Here is a 20099-nt window from a genome sequence, read left to right as displayed (position 1 = left end):
AAAACCACAAAAGCGCTGCAAGAGTATTTAGTACTTTATTTCAAGCAGGAAAACACAATTGTTTGTTATTGCACAGGGCATATATGGGAATGGGGATTTCTTTCTTCTCCACAGTAAATTCTTACATTAAGACAGAAAACAGTACTTGTGCAAGAATATAAAAGAGTAATCCTTTCCCCGTTCTCACTGTTCCCCTTAGTCCTCCTAAGTCTACTTTCTATATTACCACAGATCATTGCAGTAAATAATAAAAATGCTCTGCAGGTAGTTTGGGTTTCATATTCAATGTGCATGAAAATTAACAGACCTTTCTCCTCCACCCTGCTCTTAACTTTGGGTGGGTTTGCGTAAAGCCACAAGTTCCAGGAGTCACTGTCCCATATTTCTTTGTGAATCCAAGTCAGCAGGGTAATAGTGATATTAAGGTGATGAAAGAAGGAAACATGACCTATTTCTTTGACTGATTGAGGAGATTTCTCCTGATTTACAGCAATGTAACTGGGAGCAGAGAAAGCAAAAAGGGTAAGTAGGTAGCATCTGACCAATAATGAAGCCTAGGACAAAAAGCATGTAATGAAACTTGTTGGAGCATCCAACCTGAAAAGAACATGTTCACTGATCCTCTGCCAGACCATCCTATTCTGGTGCACAGAAAAAATACAATGTGCAACAACAGGAGGTGGCAACCGGCTGCCCAGCTACAGGGTCTCCTCTAGTAGCTGTTCCCCAGCTCCTCAAATGTTGCAGAAGAAAAGGCAACAGGCCAGATGCAGATACATAGCTTAACCACCATGATTTACATAAAACAAAGTGATGCTATTGATAGGACATGGTGCCAGGAAACAAGAAAAATCCATTACTTTCTCTGCCTATTTCTCCAGAAAGCCCTGTTACGTTATGTGATAAACCTCATCTCCACACAGGAGCACAGAGAGACAACAGCAGGAGGAAGAGTGCAAACAATACCCTGCCCATGGTGCTCCTGGGCCTATCACAGGAGCCATCAGCCCATCAAGTCCCATCTCCACAAGCCCAGGGGAGCACAGGGGCACAAAGGCACGCACAACCCAAATTAAGGACTCAGAAGAAGGGATACGCTGTGTGGGCCCCTCCCAGGGCTATCCCAGGAAAGCCTCAGCCTTGCTACTGGTTAGACCCGGAGGCACAGACCTGCAGCAGCCTTGCCTCTCAGGCTGCTGAATCTGTCCCGATTCCCCTAACACACTCTCCCGTGCACTGACATGAGTTACCTGAGACACATCAGCCTCCTTTTCTTCTCCCTGAGGTTTGTCACCTTCAGCAACACCCTCCTGCTCAGTGGTAGCAGCACCGTCACCAGCTCCTGCTGCCACAGCTGCACCATCTTCTGCCGCCGCAGCCCCCTCGGTGACAGGTACCACCTACAAACAACAGGAGGGATGGACCTTTCAGGATATGAGTTCTGGATATCTGCTGGAGAGACCATGGACCAGCCTCTGCTCTGCGACCTCCCTGGGTGCTGCCAACCCACGGCCTTGGTTGCATTGGGGTTCCTCCTGATTCGTGGGGGAGAGCAGTGCCTGGGGCAAGCTTGTGCAGGGAAGCTGATTAACAAGGTGGGAGAAAGGCATTTACGAAACCTCACTAGGTACCACTTAGCAGAGTCCTCAGGTGTTACTGTTACTGGAGTAACAGTTTGTCAAGGCTCTAGTACTTTCTCCTTCTCTTGCCTGCAAGCTGTATTGTGGAAGAAGTTCACCACAGGTTTCTGCTGAGGAAGAGGAGCTTGCAAGCTGTCCAGGGGTCCACAGGACCCTGCTAGTGGAGTCTGTTGTCGGGAAGAGGCTCCAAGCCTTCTCCAGCTACTGTCACCTACCTCTAGACCTGCGCTGGCTTCAAAAATATTGCCTTAATTACACACTCCTTTCTAATAGACAGACTTGCAAATCAGGCTATATCAGCAGAAGCAAATATATTCTACAGCTGGGTAAAGACCAGAAATCTTCAGATTCCATCAGATATCAGAAAAAAACATAACCGTAACGACCTATAGCTAGGTCAGTATGAAAAAAAGAAACATACATAAAAGCCCATTCAGTCTGGATATGACTGAACCATTTGTGATCAGTTCATGTTGAAAAGTTAATGCATGTTTTGTTCCAGTTCTTGAAAGACGGATAGAAAAGTACCTGCCTATAGATCAATGTTGAATCCTTCATCCAGCAGAGACTGTTGCTGTAATTTATGTATCACTCTAAAACTTGTATTCATATATACTGGCATATGCTTACAGTAGCATATTGGATATATACCTACAGTGGATTAATCTTAAGGGTTGGACAGTGGAAGGTAAATGACAGAACTCATTCTGTTAATCCAATTAACGTCAACATGGAATTTTTAACGTATGGCAGATAGCACCAGGATAAAGTAAAAACACTGAAGAAAAATTGTTTTCTAGGTACCACTGTCAAGCTACAGTTAGCAGAAATATCTCTGATCTCCAGTTAGCAGCCTGATCCTCTTTGTTTCCTCAGTTTGATCCTTCCTGCATGGATGAGGTTAACTCAGCTACCTGAACTCAACTTGAACTACCTGCAATTGTTCACGGGCACTCTTCAGGCATTGTTTTTTAGCAATATCTAATATTCAGCACTACTCTTATTTGCTCCTATTAATTGATGTGATAAAGAAATTCTTCTGGAGTCCTTGGGGGCAGAAAATACTATAGAGTTTTGTAGAAATCACTGGAGAAGCTTTAGTTTAAATTGAAAATGCTGCTGATGAAGGATGCCCTATCGTAAAAAGAAGTAACATCAAAAGACATGGGCAGATGTTGACATCTTCTTCTGTGACTTGTAAGGCATGCAAGCCTGCCACTCACAGTACTACCAATTTTAGCAGCCTTGACCCAAGAAGATATTCAAATAAATGATGAATATAAAAGCCCTGGAAGAGGCTAGTAGGAAAGAGGGGGAACAGAGTGCGTATCAGATTGATTTTATACCATGTGCTTCTAACAGCATGCTGCAGAAATTGATCTCGCTGTCTGTTGTGATTAGGATCAACACTTCTTTTCTATTTATTGGATTTGTATAGCCCATTTTATTTAACTAAGGAGGAGAATACTAATTTACATGAATCAGCTCTCAAATGCCCCGCAGTGAAAGGGTGACGCTCTCACAGCCTGTAGCCATGAGCCACTGAATGTATACCACAGCTCACAATTGTATAATCATTTGTTCTCGTGTCTTAGAGTACAAAAACAATGCAAGCTAGATGATTAAAAAAAGCTTTTACAAAAACACATGTGAGGTAGCACAGAATGAACCTATCAATCGGCCTCAAATATATTTGATTAGTACAGAAAAGAAAAAAAAAAAAGAGGGAGGCTCATCCCACTGAATTCATACCCAGCTATGGTGAACCATACTTGCAGATATAGTTACCTGTATTACCTCACTTCATATTGAAAACCTATCCTACAAATCTCTTTTCCATAGGTCATCAATAATATTAGACAGCCTACCAGTATTCCAAATCAGCTATCTCTAGCAGTATTATTGAAATTTGGACAGTTGTCCCACTATACCGGCCAAACAGGGGACAAAGAAAGGGTCATCCAGTACAATGAGGGCTGCGACAGAAGAACCACTTGACTGTTTTAATTGCAGCAGAAGTGAATGATTCTTTACCCATGATGCAGCTGATTCACATGGTCGCACTCTCCTTTCATTAACATCGCTGTCAGCTCAACACAATGCCACAGATTCGGCAGCAGCAAGAACGAGCCCAGGGAGAGGAGAAAGAGGGGTACTGAGCCTGCCACTGGGGGTCTGCCAGAGGAGCTCCCTGAGCTATGCCCGTTTTCCAGAGCTGAAGATCTTGCCCCATGGCTGGATTTAGAAAGGGACTGGGTAATTTTTATGACAGTTAGTTATAATTGCAGCTAAGCTAGCTAATACAATGTCAAGAGGAACTAATCATCATGCTTTAGGGAATACATCAATTGCTTGCAAAGTCTTGGAAGACTTTTGGGGTACTAAAGAATTTGTTACGCAAGTTACAGTATCAAAAGGACCACCTTCCACTGGAGGCCAGATATCAGCTTAGCAAATAGCTTGATCTCTTATGGCAGCTCTTCTGCATACAGTAATACTGCTATTTTAAACAGAACACAGGGTCAAACTCATCAGATAAGAGACCTCAACTTTATAAGGACAAGTGGTACTAGAAAAAAGGGGAAAGATTTCAAAGACTTAGCCTTGGTGCTCACAGGATAGTGAGGAATTTCTTGCATATTTCTTCTTGGACCAGACTAGTTGGGAGTGACAAGCCAACGCTAGAGAAGCAACGCAACACTCTCTTGCACTGTGTCAACACCAAGCTGGGCTTGATCTACCATTCCCGTCCTGTACTTTCTTGCTAGTGTAATTCCACTGATTTCTACGCAGATGTGGCAGCACTGGTGAGGAGTACAGCACCAGTGAGTCCCAAACTCGCTTCCCAGTGACAATGGGATACCCTGGAGCCACAGATATATCCTCAACTCTAGCGGAGCTAATGCTGTTTTACAGCAGGGTAACAAACCCAAGTTTGGACAGCTGGACTTACCATGTTCTGAAACCAAAGTGAATGGAGACCAGTTCACAATCTTTTTGTATACATTGTGGCACCAAAACGAATAACAACAAAAAAGGAGGTTGTCAGCACCTCGAGATACAAATCCTAGGTGATTAATAACTAGGAGTTACAATCTCTTTCTCAGTTCCTACTTCTATCCCTGCATTTAATATGCATTCCTCTTGTTCTGCTCTCTGTGCACGTCTGAACACATTATAGTTTCACTTTAGTATAGAAAGATACTGGGTAAGTAGTTTTATCACCTCTGAAGAAATATAAGCAAAATACAATCACTTGAGTCCACACATGCACAGCTTAAAGTATGTCATTGAGCTTTTCGGTTGCTTTGTAATTTGATTTTAACTGTATCTAACTTGATGCCGGATTTGTGCTTTAGCAAACAAACTCATAATATGATTATTTTCAAATATCTGTTTTAGTTCAGGGCATATTGTGCTAGGAAAAATAAATGATTAATCAAAGCTTTTTTCTTTTTATAAAGATGTTTGCAGGAAGGCTAGGCAAACAAATTTATGGAAAGTGTAAAAGCTACTGAGAATCTATGCAATATATTTCCAAATGTCAATAGAAACAGCATTATACCTCCTTCTACCGTGGAGCTGCTTTGCTTGCTGCCCTGAGATATTTATCACTCTATACTGCTGCAACAGGCAGTTTCTAAGGCAGGTCCTGCATTGAATGAGAGGTGCTCTGGTGTTAGAATATATACCGCAGATATAGATATATCTGTGCAGCGTTAGAATAGATACTGCAGCTAGGTCACAGTTGCATCGTATCGGCCTGCATATTGATGACATGCAAATGACAAATATATTTTTTGCCATGATTCTCTTGAAGATATTAAAGCACAACCACACTCTTGAGGCTGTTCATATGTACCTCACTCTCTTTCTCAGCAACTCCGGTTGTCTCCTTATCCCCTGTCTCGACACTGTCCTGTATAAAGAGGAAATACGGTCATCACCTTACTCATGCTGAGGCAATGGCTGCAGAGAAATTGGTATTAATCAAGCTTAATGGAAGCACGGCATGCATGGGATGCAATGAAATGAATGGCTGGAACTGAATGGGATAGTATATAGCAAGCAGAAAGATTCTTGCTGCCACATATAATCTGAAATAAAAGTAGTTATAGGCTAAAAACCAACAAATAAAACCTTTTACATATGTCATCATCATCGCACTGTAAGTGCTAAGGACAATTTTATTATCAGTATTCTCATAATAGCACCAGCTTTGAAGAATTTTTTAGTAAGCAACAACCCACAACACTGCTGACGTTGCAGTTTCCAGCAAGCTCAGATTTCTCCCACCCAAGATTCAAACTGTTCCCATTATAACCTGCTGCTGCCCCTGCAACTCACCAGAGTTTCAATGTAAACTTTCTAACACACTTACTTCTTCCACTCATGTTGGACTGCAACTCATTTAAAGGGGCTGTTCAAAAGAGATGGGTCACAAAGTTCATCTTTTTTTTGCAGAATCACCTTTCTCTAGGTCCATATTCAGTGGTACGTGCAGCAGGTGGCTGACATTTAAAAAATTAGACACGTGTCAGTGGTTTTCAAAATCTGACACCCATTTAGGTGCTCAAGGGATCAAATGCACTGAACATTAATGGGCTCCCCCAAATAGTACTTTTTACAGCACAGATGTCATCTAACACTAGGTCCTTTTCTACAGAAGGTCAACAGTCAAAATCACTAAAATTCAGGCCGGTTTGGAGCAATTGGAAGTGCTTTTTTTCTGTTCAGGTCTGACTCCCTGCAGACACAGGCTATTTCTAAAGATGTTCTGCTGAGGAAAAGCAAATCAAAGCCCTGTTATGGAAATCTACTTTGCTAATAAATTTTGAGGCTGCTTTGCAAACACAGCTAGCTCAGATTTTTCAAAAGAGCTGTAAGAGTGAAGACAAGTTATGCAAACCTATGTGAAGGCATGGTAGATTGGACCATCCACTTTAGCAATCAGAAATTAGGAGAGCTCAAGTACTCAGGCTCCAGCTAACTGCCTTCAATGCCCACAGCTGTCACTCCAAAACTTCGACAAGTTTCAGCTGAAATGGTTGCATGTTTCTTTTTTACTAAAAGGATGCTGAGTTATATCCAAACTTCATATCACTCATGTTTTTTCTAATCTTCTAGTATTGCCTGCAGTCACCTCATAAGCCCCAAACTTGTCCAGACGCCAGGGCAAGGCAGCTGCTGACAGCGGCGTTACCATAGAAACCTCTCACAGCTTTATCCTGTTAAAATTACAGTGTTATATAACCTTTTTTTTAATGATTAAGTCTTCTTTTTTTTTTTTTTGAAGCTGCCAAGCCTCTGCCATGGGGTCCTCGATTTTATAGCAAGTTTGAGGAGACTGTAGAGGGTCTTAAATAGAAAAAACAAATATCAACAGCAAAATATAACCTAGTGATGCATGCATGCACACAGCCACCCACAGAAGTCTCACTTTTTTTTTTAACAGAGAGGTACACAAATGTTTCTATTGTCCATAAAAGCTTTATATCCAACTGCAAGTTGGTAGATAGATGTCCTCCCTACTTTTACTATTAAAAAGTGCTGAATTCCTGCCATCAGCTGTATTTACAAGTCAGTTTGCCTTCAGAAATGAGCATCATCCTGCACTTTGTAGTACGTGCCAGCATCTGCCCTTCTCTTAATAATACCCTGGCAATATTCTCTGGTAAGAATCCCATCAGCCCAGCTTTGGGCCTCTTTGCAGAAGAATCTAATATATACATATAGATATTTTTAAATGAGGACTGTTATCCAGGCTAACTGAAAGCACAACTTTGGTGGGAAAGGGGAAAGTAAGGAGAGATCCCCTTGCTTCCTAAAGCTTGGGACTTCCCAAAGCTGATTTGACTATTGTGCACTAGTCAAATTAGTAGCATTTTGCTTTTGCTTTTTTGATTAGCTGGAAGTTGGGATTTTGTGGATGGTGGGGTTTGAGAAGAGAGGCATGGTAGCATGAACTGTACCATTTTTAGGGCATGAAAGCCTAGTAAAAAGGATGACTGAAATAACATCTGAGTAAAGTAACACCCTAGTTCCATGAACAGAGAAAAATCTGCTTCTGCAGACTTAAACAGAATGACACTATTCTACATCAGTTCTCTCCCGTATATGAGAGCCATATATTTTTAATGGCCTCATGCTCCAACTTTGCACCTGCACTTAGCCGCACACTCACAATTTGGACACAGTTGACCGCTCTTCTGTATCTAGCCATTGTATTGCTCTCCCAAATTACATACTCCGCCATTTGGGCACCATGAATTGTACCTACAGTGGGATTCAACCATAATTAGATACTCTCAAAGCTGCAGGCTGTTTCCTGGCCTTTGCTGTACTTGCTCAGTGTCTGCAAAGAGCTTATCAGGAGCTAGTTTCATATATGCTTATACACAGCTTTGAAAACCACAGTATTTAGCTGAGTGTCTGACTGCTTTAGTGGGAGAACATCAGAGTCCAGGCAGGCATCAGACCCAAAGCACTGAAAGGCTCTTTCCAAACTAACGAGCATAATGGAAGTCAAAAAGCTAATCTCTCAGCAGTGCTATCAACTCCAAGCGCTATGTCGCACAAGCAGGAGAAGAAGAAAGGAAAATAACAAGATTTCACAAGCTTTCACTTCATTATAATGTTCTCATGTCATCTTTGTTTGAATGTGAAAAATTGATGTGGTGAGAGGGGTAGCATTATTTCAAAAAGAAATAAATCAGCAGTTAATGCATTATATCCTTTAGACTGTATCCTTTGGATTTTACAGCTGCCTTTGGGGATGCCACAGAAATAGGGAAACAACTGTTTCGGTGTGCAGAAGTCCATGCAAGTACTTTTTACCATGATTAACCTCGCTTCTGTTGGTGCATATGGTCATTCTGTCCCTTCAGTTACCAAACATTTTATCCCCTCCCCAAAAAGGATCAACTGTTGACAGCTACTAATAAAAACTTTATTTGTTCTATGGCATTTGAGACCTGAAGGACCCAGACAAAAATATGTAATGACATCCCAGGCAGCAATTCTGACGAGCTCTTGTAATGAAGTCTTGGCAATCTTGTTCAGGAAGACTATAAAACAGCAAGTAACTGAATCCAAAACTCCCTGAGCCGCAAGTGGTACCCTATCCCCTGGACCATTCTCTTCCTAATTTAAATGAAAACCCTACCAGAAAATTTACTGCGAAGCTCCTACAATGAAGAACGCATGCCATAGATCTTCTGGATTAATGGGATGCGACAGGAAACTTACCTCAGAAAAATTAAACTGATTAGTGGCTGTCACTCCAAACTGGAAGTTACTAAACTTGATAAAAGATTCCCAATACGAAAGTATCTATCAATATTTTACAACTCTACTTTTAAAGTAAACTGTCACTCATAAAGCAAATGAATGCAGAACTGCTGTCGAGAAATGACACATTTTCATCTTTTGCAACTCAGTGTACTTTTCCTTAGCTTTGATCATATTTGTCATTAATCCTAATCTTCAAAACTCTTCTTTGCAAGTCCTGGAAAGCCCTTCCTGAAATAACAACCCCTCAGAGCCAAATGCAGAATAACTCCAATTTGGACATTTTAAAAATTAACACCTTTAGCTTATTTTCCCAAATTAGCAAGGACAAATTCATATTCAAAAAGCAACAAAAAACCAAAGCACAAACCTAATCAAAACTGCTTAACTTCTATTTAATGCCTACAGTCTTCCTCCTGGATTGCTCCTAAATTGCCTGGCTCTTGCACTGTGTTTCTCTCTGCCTTTCTCCCAACAGCTCTGCAGTCCTGTGCCTTGGCTAGAGCAGCTGCCAACAGACCGCAGACCCAGAACTCCTCATGGACAGTCAGGCAGCAAAACAGATCATCTGAAAAGGTTGTGCTGGTCGACAAGCGGATGCGTGGTGTTGCAGCCACAGCCTGTTGTTTAATTAGCACTTAAGACGTGCAACAGGATTCAGAGCGTTGCTTTGTCTTAGTGTGAGACAAAAAGGAGCTGGCTTCCTTTTAGAAAAACGGTGAACTTCTTTTACAATTTTTTTCTTCATTAAATCCTTACAGATAGTCAAAATAAAACCATCTAGAAACAACCTTTTCAGCTTCATTAATATCTGTTCTTCTACATTATTCCCTGCCATTCACTCATGGGAATAGGACAGCTCCAGACCAATGACTGATTTCCCATCCCTCCTTTCTCCACCTTCCCTCACTCCTCCTTTATTCCAAACTGTCAAATTTACTCTGACTAGACATGAGGCATTCTGGACAAGAGTTTGACAAAACAATGTGCCTCAGACAGGCAATTTCATTCTTTGCCTTACTACAGAGTTGACAGTTTATTACTGTGATTTATATCAACTGAAAAGAAAACACACAGGAGGGGGAGAGCCTGGTCTCCACAGACTGTGGGGCTTTCTTCATTCGGTTATGTTATTGGAAGGGGATGATCCTGAAAGTCACTTGCTCCAGTGTGTACCATGGAATTGAACAAAAGTGAATTAAAAAAAAAAGAAATAAATACTCAAAATTCATGCAAGTGTAATCAGAATTAAACCCTAAACATAGCTCTGGGGAACACACCGGGACTGCTTCCCTCCATAGCTGCAATGCTGCTAGGAGTCCACAGAGAACAGGAAGGGCTGGACAGAGACAGGCATTATGTTCCCTTTCCCCCTCAGTCCTCCAGAACAGCCCACGCAGCACTGCCCCTCTTTCCTTCTACAATAAATTATTTTTCCTCTCTTAGGAAGATGGGAGCAAGGGAAGAATGAATTAAGCAGGTGCTACAGCTAAAGTTCAACCTGCCCCTTTGTATCATTTGTGCTGGATACCGCTTTTTAATCCCATGGTACAGACAGCTGGAACCACCCAGGCAAACTCATCAATTCATCTTTAAGGTCTTTAATAAACTGCATTTGTACTCCAGAGCCTTGCACACCAACACTAGTACTTCTTCCTTTCTGCTGAAGACAGGGTGCTTAGTATCACCTGTGGCTTTTTAATGGGTCTAACACCACCAGCAGATAACCAGCCTGTCCTTGGCAGGTAGAGCTAGTGGGCCTAATGCTATCCCCCTAAGTTAATGAAACTCCAACCTGGAGTCATCGATAAATGTCACCATTAGGCTTGTAGTGTCTGAGCCATTGCCATTAATAAAAATGTTAAACAAGATCAGCTCCAGAGACAGATCCATGAGACGCTACAGTAGTTGCATATCTAATAAGTCTTCTGTCTATGCCCTGCACTGCCACACCTATAGGTGCCTGCTACTTCCGCTTTCTTCAGCTACTTTGCATCTACATCAGCTTAACATTGCTTCCCATGTGGCAGTGTATCAAATGCTTACTGAAAAACACCTAATTTTATGATGAATTGGGTATCATCATCCCTACTTAGCAAATGAAGATACATAGGGACTCACCCAAGGCCAAGAACGGTTCAGCAAGCTGAACCTTGTTCTTCTGGGAACACTTATGGCACCAAACTGTGCTCGATGGTCAAAAAGCACGGCTATACAGCTTCCACTGGCTTCTGTGGCAGAGGAACCGACCACAAAACAACCCCTTTTTCTGTCCAGTTTTTCAATAGTAATCTGCGTATTCTAACAGTGACAAACACTCATTAGAGACTTTGAACATGTTATTGTCTCGAGAAAAGCATGAAAACTGTCAGCATACAAAAACAGATGCATTTTTCCTCCAGGGTTTCTTATCCTGTGGGTATCACCCACCGCCAAGACCTTCTGACAGTAGTACGTAGAAGAGGAACCTCAGTTGGATAAAAATGATATTCACTGAGATACCTGTTATAAAAAGGGATGCTAGTCAGCAGAAAAACCCCACGCCTACCGTCTCAGACCACCTCTTAATTTGTAGTGATATCGGGTGCCCCACTTTGTTCTTCTTGCAGAGCTGTCATTTCTTCTCCTCCCACTGTTTCCTGAATGCTGACACATAAAAATCTCCAAACTGGTGCTTGGAGTTCCCTCTTCAGCTCATGGCTGGCTTCTAAAACCATGAGCTTTGTAGACGTTTATATTACAATCACTTTTTTCTGGTATTTTCATGCTCTAGCAAGGACCATACAAGATGTACATTGGCTTAGTGCTTACAGCTCAGCTTGAAATGAAATGAGAAAACTGCTAATAAGGTCATTTAAAAATGGCATCAATTCTTTCCCCTTCTGAAGTTCATCTGGAATCAAACAATCTGTGAAACCACAATCACTCAGCTGAACTTCAGTCCAAAATGCCAAACATAAGAGGAATGACATTTTAGGGCTGAAAGGAGGACACGTGCTGGAGAGGCATGCTGTGACACAGCTGGGCGCTGGGGAAACCAGTCATGGATGGATGGTGACGATGGAAAGGATGGCTGAAATGCAGCATGACAAAAGGTGGCTCGGATGAGGCCCGAGAGGTGGCATGGGGGACAGGTCACTCACCGCAGCCTGCTCTGCTGGCTCCACAGGCTCAGCAGGGACGCCCTCCTTTTCCGCAACAGCAGCAGCAGGGGTTTCCTCGACCTTGGGTTCCCCAGGTGGAGCTTCTTCAGCCTCAGTCTTTTGTTTTATTAAGTAGACAGTGGAAAAATTATTGAGAGGCACATGATAGTGGGGAGGGAGGAAGGGAACGGGAACTGTGCCTGGCACAGTGCTGCTTCAGGCTCAATCTTGCCGGGCTTTGCCAGGGAGAGGACAGCAGTGCTTGGCCTTACAGCATCTAAAGGGCATTTTCATCCTCAATGTTCTACATGTAAACTGAGCCAGTCCTACATCCCTCCCTCGCAAGGAAAGAAAGCATCAGCTTCCCGAGTTACAGAAAGGGGCAATGGAAGTCAGGGGAAAGCACTCAGTTTGCTCAGAAATGCTCCAGAAACTGATGGCAAGGTCAGCAGTTGAAACTGGCACTTGTGTGTACCAACCCTGGGCTTCAAATATGAGTTTTTAAAATTATCCCCTATTTCTTAGTTCTGTCTGTTCTCAGACAATATAATCCCTTCTCCAGTGAAGGTAAGAAGCAATTAGCAGAGACTCAAACAGTTTTTATATGCACAAGGGCAACCACTGACTGCTGGAATTCTGGCAGTGTGAAAATCATCTCTGGTTTCTTATTAAAATGCACTCCCTCTTGAGCTCTGAATCACCTACAAGGCATCCATTTATCAACCCACTATTGGGACTTCCACCCTTTTAAATTCTGGCCTAAGCTTGTTTTTTAGCAAGAGGATCTAGCAAATATCACCAGCCCTGCAACACGTTCAGTCCTGTGGCAAAATAGCTCACACCAAAACTGCGATCTCCAATGGAGACATCACTCTGCATACAAGGGGAGAGCTGCAAGCTGTGCTCAGCATATTCCATTTATAAGATGGCTGACTCAACCAGATAAAATAACCCCAGTAGATTAATTTGCCATGAACAAATTGCTCAGCATAATATGAAGCTCAAAAGCTATTTAGCTGCTTTGCAGTTGATAACAGGCAGCTGGCTAGAAGGTCTCCTGTGATGAAGAGACAGCTTCCATGAAATTCTTAAAGATACTAAAATCTCCTCTCTGATATTTTTCAGGAAAAAACCCATAGCCTCTCACTTCTTTTCTTACATATTCCTTAAGCAGACTGATTTTTAATGAGGTACAGAGAAGTCTGCCCAAGCAAGACCTTGAGGATTTGGCATAGCATAAAGAAACATTCATTATATTATACCATGCTGTGCAGAAATCTCTGTGTAGTGTATTAATGCCAGCTCTAGGGAATTTCACAAAGAAGAATCAGGACTGAAATGAGAAACACAAAGTAGATTTATCCCAGGTAAGATGACTAATGAGTTTCCTGAGGTTTAACGCTGGAAGAAACTTTCAGGATTAAAATCACAGGTAATGTTATAATGCAGATTGCATTGACATGCTTCAAGTCACTTGTTGACAAGCAGTCTTCAGACTAGTTACCACATTTCAGCTACAAGTAAAAATACTCTCACTGTATTCAGTAACCATTATGAACACAAGCACCACCGGAGGCATTATACAAAAGTCACGTTAAATAATATTGAGTATCACTCTGCTGCTATTAAGTAGCTATAGCACTCACCCAGCAATGCTGCTATTCCACATCCTTACTCCAGGCTAACCAAAGACTGCAAGAGAAACTCAGAAACTGCCCAAGTATGATCACTTCCAAAAAGATTCTCCACTCCTTAGAAGCAGACTGTGCCTACTATTAATATGTGGAGAGTGGATAAAACTACAGCAATATTGGAGACATTTAAACAGCCATCATGCACTATCACCTGCTTGCTGTGCACAGGACCATAGTATTCATTCTTGTCATTTCTTAAATGCAATAAATGAACAAATTGTTTGACTACACCTTTGAAAAGCAAACATATCTTAGAATATCCTGGTTTTCTTTTGTTTTTGTCTGTTCTATCCTTGTGAAAGACTATTTCAGGGAGTAAAGACTTACAACTACAATGATATCACCCGCCAACTCTTCCAGGTTAAGGTTTTGTGATTTAGAGGATGGAAAACACAAAAAAGGAGAAAATATCTTTGCATAAAGGAAAAACGGTGCCATTTTTTACAAGGCATTTAAAAAGGAAGCAAAAGCCACCACTTACCAAAGGCTCTGTCACATTCTCATTTGATTGCACTGTAAACGCAGAGGTATCCTAGATATAGAAATGAAAACCAATGATGCAAAAATATTTGAGACGGGATGTTTGCAGGTGTCTATCAAAGACCTGATTTTTTTAATGGTTTATTCAGGTAAAGTCATAAATAAATTCACATAGAATAAGATGACAAATAGATAATCTAAATAGGTATTAATAATAATTATTGGTTAAGCACTATTAATATTAAAGGCATTCCTTTTTCAATTCTATATTCTATGCTTCTAAACCATGCGATGTTATTAAAGGCAGTGAAAAACCCTTCATTAAATACATGCGAATTGCAAGGACTTTGTTTCAGGTACAATGCACTTCTAAGTTGTGAAACTCAGAATCTTTTTTGCAGACTACACGTGCCTGTGCCTGGGGAGTACACGAGCTCTAAGCTACTTTCACATCCTCTTGATTCTGGGCTTTTATTTGAATAGTAACTATAGTCGTTATGGATACAAAATTTTACTTGCATTAAGAAGGTACAAAAATTGAGATGTTTTCCAACATCTTACTCATTCAGAACCAATTAATTTGCAAAATATTGATGGGCCAAATCCTTTTCCTACTGCAGTGGGGGCATCAAATTTTGATTTCCTCGGGGTAAACATTTTGCCTTAATTATTAGAGGTGGTAGCCTTGTGCTTTGCCCCTTCCTTCTGGATCCTTTACTAATTTAAATGTCCTGAGGCAGAATGGTTAAGCACTGGAAGACTCATTTCCATCCTTGTATAAACTCAGCCTTTTTGGGTGCTTTTAAAAAATGGTGTACAGGGTGTGCTGTGGATGAGCCAGTCTCTAAAAGGATGCTGGAAATTAATGAGGCCCCAGGTTATCCACCTGAAATTTGGGATCTTGGCACAGCCCTGGAATTTGAAAGCATAAACATGGTATCTTCATATGCTGTATCTCTGCAATGCCTAACACAGTCTCACCATCAGCAGAGCAGCAAATAAATAATTTAGGTTTAACTTCCAGATTAAAATATACCTTAAATGAAAATAAAGATGCAGAAACAAATAAAACTCATTATATATATACACACACAGAGTCACTGAAAATATGCGAAACTGAGGAAACCATGCTTTTTACAGGATTTTGGGATTGTGAGAAAAATCCAGAAGAGAGCACAATAAAAAAGCTAAACCAGTCCTTTTCGGAGGAAAAAAATCAGTCCCACTAAGGTAGTCGGATTTTTGCTATTAAATTCAGTCAGGCCAAGAGTACCAAGAATATTAGCATCATTCTAGTAGCTTCTAGGAATAATTTCTGAGAACAGACAAGGTTTGGATTTGAGTCAGTATGACATTGTTGTGCAGCTTGTCTGTAGAACAGATTTCCTGAAATTGTACAGCCAGTCCTAATCCCTTCCTAACAGCACAGAAAAAAAATAACCTCAAAACATGTTTATTTCTTACCTGTGCAAATCCATTAAATGCTGTGCTGGATGCCTATGTAGAAGTGAAGATCAGAACAAATTATCATTTGTTTACTAAATCAGAACATGAGTCAAAACATTTTTATTTGCAAAATAAAAATGTAGGGCAGACATTAAAAAAAAAATAAAATGAAGGGTAAGGCAGCAAGAAATTTGATGACAGTGCTATTTGATAACAGGTGTCACAGGCTTAAAGAAAATGACAAAAAAAAGCAGAGTAACTTAAGTATTTTTATAAAATAATAATTAAAAAGAAGACTAAGTGCATGTAAAGTTATACATACAAAACACAAAACCTGTGAGACACAACATGCCTTCACAGATCAAAGCTTCATTCACCATTTTGAAATGCATTTTTGTCAGCCTGCTTCATTACACGGCTGAAGGGCACCACACTATGAACAGTTGCATGGCAATTTTTCAAAAAAAGAATTGCACGGGTTTAGGAGGGGCAGTGGGAAACACACAAATGGATTGTTTTTAAACGACAAGGTTATGCACGGCCTAAGGAACTCTTTGTCTAGACTAGGCTACACACTGGGGTAGGTACCTCTTCTTTATCAGCCTCAATTTCCTGGTACAACAATCCATATCTCCGGTTAGCAATTTCATCTTCAGATAAATCTGAGTTGTTGGTCTCATTGTCTTTAGGACTAGTTGAACTCTCGGTGCTAGCATTTCTGGAATTTCCCATTTGAAACAGAGTCAAGGGTCTAGCTATCTCCTTGCTCGGTCCAGGATTGCTAATGCCCGCCTGCTCCCCAGGCAAGCCTTGTTTTACTGGTGCCTCCTGACTTTTATTGTTTGTGCTCGCACCTACTTCTCCCCAGCTGTTATCAGTCCCTCCTAGGTCTTGCGTAGACCATTTATCCCTAATGCCTAACCAAACATTTTCCATGTTACCTTCCTCTGAGTCTTGCTGCTTGGGGAAAAAGGGCCAATTATCCAGTCCATTGGCTTGGCCATCTGACAGATTAGAAAAACCCCAGGAATCATTAGTAACTGTTGGATCCCAGTTTGCCAGCCAGGGGTCTGTTTCCAAGGCTTCAGGAACACCACTGCTACTAGGATGCTCTTCAGTGACTGCTGCTGCAGCCCTACCTGTCACTTGGTCTTCTGCATTATCTAGGCAAGGATTACCACAGCTTGTGCTAGCAGCATCAGCTGTCTCGGGCAGCAATGCCCACTCTTTTTCAGCAGCAGCTTGACCTTCAGCAGCAGCACTACCATTTGGGAGGAGGCTGATGCTATTGTCTTCGGTTCCTTTACCAGACTCTTCTGCACTGAATAATTCAGCATCACACAGAACGTTTCCAGTATCTGTAGGATCCTTTTCTGTGTGGTCAGTTACCTCTAGGTCAACACGTGCCATCATGTTTATACACTCCATGGATGTACTCTCTCCAGTACCACTGTCAGTTTGGTCTAAGCCATCCTCAAACGTCCTTTCATGGTCCTGATCCCAGATACTAAAGACTCTCTCAGGTTCAGCGCCAGTGCTTTCTACAGTTTTACAGTTGTCCGCCACTATTTTGTCCCCACCTTCCAGCCCTGTGCTCAACAATGGTATTTCTCCATCTGCCTCCTCAATGACATTGACCCATGTTAATTCTTCTGCCCTAGGGTTTTCTACGTTAGCACCACTAGCTCTCCCAGCATCCCCATTATTATCTTCCAACTCATGTAAATTTGCTACCTCTGTGCTGACTAAAATTTCAAGATCTGATTTTGCTAAACCCTTATGAAGTTCTGCCTCACTGTTTCCTTTGGTTTTGCAACCTTGCTCTTCCAATTCCTCTGTACCTTCTACCTCCTTGTAGTTAACAGCTCTGGTCTCTACCTTTTCACTTGGCTTGACACCTGCTCGCTCGTCTTCCTCCCGCTCTTCCTCTGCCTTTTGCACATCACATGGGAGGGGTTCATCCAACAAGCTATCGGTTCCCAGGATGGGTGTCTCAAAACTGGTTATGTTCTCTAAAGGGTGATCGGTCACCGCATCTTCCCATGGGACATTTTTGGCATCCAACTGGTCCTCCAGTGAAGTCCTCTGGTTTTCATTTACAGAAGCTGACCCTGGTGCAGCATCCTCCTGCTCACCTACAGCAGGCCAAACACCAGCAGGCAGAGTACCCGTGGATTCGCTTGAGGTTTGCTCTGCCCCAGGGAAAAGCAAAGAACCACCTGCAGTAATTTCCTGGCTGACACTGGGTGTGCTAACATCTAGGCCCCAGTTGAGTGAACCTAGATCAGTCTGAGATCTGTTAGTATCTTCTGATGACCCACTGTTTGGGGTTTCCTCCATGACCAGGTTACACAGGGAAAGACTTTTTGAAGAATCAGGCTTTAAGCAGACAGAAAAGCAAAGAAAAAACACAAGATGAAAAAGATAAAGGAGGACTTGATGAGAAAACACAAAATTTATATTTTACTAGAGCAATTTTAATTTAAAGAATGAAAGTGACTAAATTAACCCGTTTAAGGAAAAGCTATGTGGTTTGCAACATTTGGAGGCAATAGATTGCAATGTAAAAGAGCAGCACTGATAGACAAAACCAGAAAACTATGTATTACTCCACACTGATTAAAGCATGTCTCTAGAGTGGTTGTGATTTTGGGGGGAGGTTTGCTTACCGGCTGCACCAATTCGTTGCTTGTCTGTATAGAAGAAAATCATACATATAAAACACAGAAAAGAAGAACATGATGTACTTTGTTACAGCAGCAGTTCATTAATTAGCAGTTGTCTAACCAGCAGCAGTTACCAAATTGGTGTGGGGAAGGAGTGGCGGTCCTCTCCTGCCATTCCACAGAAGACTAATCCCAGGCCTCTGAATTTAAGCCATGCTTCCAGCCTTTGCATTACATTATAAAAGAAGTTCTACATGTATGTTGAATATTTATCACACCTTGCTTTCCTCTGCGAGCCACCGACATTTTTATCTCAGGAACCCTATTACATCTCAATTGAAAAGAGGGGTTGCTCTGGGAGACAGTGACCAAGGAAGGAAACAACGCAAGTGGCAGTGGGGCTTACTTGTATTTACACTACGGCATCACTGTATCACTCAGGCAGTGCAGAGGGCCCTGAGTGTGCAGCTCCGATTCTCCATCACCCTGTGCCATGCAGAGGCATTTACATCCACACACAGTAAGGCATCAAGTCACAAAGCCTGCTGTCTACACTGCCACTTTGAACAGATACAAATGCCGCAAGGAAGATCCAACAACTGCTCTGCGCTCAACTTACTAAGAGAAACTCAGTAAAAGGTTGAGTATCCGTAATTTCAAACATTTAGCTGTGAAGCTCACTACTTACTCTATTTTTTTTAAACTAGATCAAAGAGGAAAATAATTACAATACAGAATACATATATAATATTAACAAGCTATAAATAAAACTGTGCGAAAGGAAGACATTAATAAAGCTATCTAATATAAGTTTAGAGCAATAAATTTGAAACAATTCTGGGTTATTTTAGCTGGTCTAGATATTGGCAGCCTTGAAATTTTGGCTAGCCTAAATACGTGACTGTTTTTTCAGGCTTTATTTAACCTTTCCCAATAGAAAGAGATGAGCATTTAACATATATCACATACGCTATGTGTTAACAAAACAGTGCTGCAAATCTGAATGCACAAGAAGCATCCACAGATTTCTGTGCTGGCTGAAGCTGCAAAAGGTCAAAAATGAGCGTACCAGGCTCCACATCAAGTCAACCCAGCTATCTCCATGACACAAAGTCAAAAGAAAGCTCACAAAAATGAGTTGTTTTCTTCCTGCAGATCATTGTATCTGATTTGCCACCACGAGGAAGAAGGAAGGATTCATGCAGTTTCCTAAAGTAGCAGCTTCTTTTTTGAATAACTCCAGTTCACTGTATGTCCACAAAGACAAGTTAAATTCTTTCTTCACTCCTGAATTTTGAGAAAATGGTTGTCCGTTGGGTTAAAGTCCTGAGGAACTACACTTTCAGATAGTTAAAACAGGTGACTAGCATTCATTCCTACCCTCTAATAGCTGTCATTCAGGTATGAGAACAAAAGCAACACATACTTAGCTATAATGATTGTGAATCTTATTAGCCTAGACTTCTGACATCATTTAGGTTTTGTAGGCCAAGCAACAGAGATTACTTTTTGTTGTTGTTCGTTTTAGAAGATCCCCAGTGGCTTCATATACTTGAAAGTGTTTGTCACGGTCTGTAAATTCTTTATCTCGGCTTTTGGTAAAAGCATTGTAAATCTGAGTTTAGGGTGTTAAAAAATCAGAAGCACAGAAATATCCCAATTCACAATGATAAATGTCAGGCTTACCGTCCATAGATCCCATGGCAATGTCTGAAAAAAGGGCCAGAAAAAAAAGGCTCT

The 20099-nt window shown here is 41.4% G+C and overlaps 1 protein-coding gene across 2 annotated transcripts in view; it reads right to left on the bottom strand.

Moving 5' to 3' along the window:
* Positions 1 to 20099, bottom strand: part of AMPH (amphiphysin) — a 122063-nt gene that overhangs the window by 6074 nt on the left and 95890 nt on the right. The window contains exons 13-19 of one of the 2 annotated variants that reach the window (XM_050915809.1): positions 20046 to 20069; positions 18363 to 18386; positions 15712 to 15744; positions 14249 to 14299; positions 12074 to 12190; positions 5503 to 5559; positions 1251 to 1400 (exon numbers count right to left, since the gene is read on the bottom strand). In XM_050915809.1, coding sequence (XP_050771766.1) covers positions 1251 to 1400; positions 5503 to 5559; positions 12074 to 12190; positions 14249 to 14299; positions 15712 to 15744; positions 18363 to 18386; positions 20046 to 20069 — 456 coding nt within the window. The remainder of the gene's footprint in view (positions 1 to 1250; positions 1401 to 5502; positions 5560 to 12073; positions 12191 to 14248; positions 14300 to 15711; positions 15745 to 18362; positions 18387 to 20045; positions 20070 to 20099) is intronic. The other variant, XM_050915810.1, reaches the window with a different exon arrangement.

Source organism: Gymnogyps californianus, chromosome 2, assembly GCF_018139145.2.
Source record: "Gymnogyps californianus isolate 813 chromosome 2, ASM1813914v2, whole genome shotgun sequence".
In the NCBI taxonomy this organism is placed as follows: Eukaryota; Metazoa; Chordata; class Aves; order Accipitriformes; family Cathartidae; genus Gymnogyps; species Gymnogyps californianus.
Note: the sequence above shows the minus strand (reverse complement) of the source record. Positions and strands in the feature narration are given on the sequence as shown.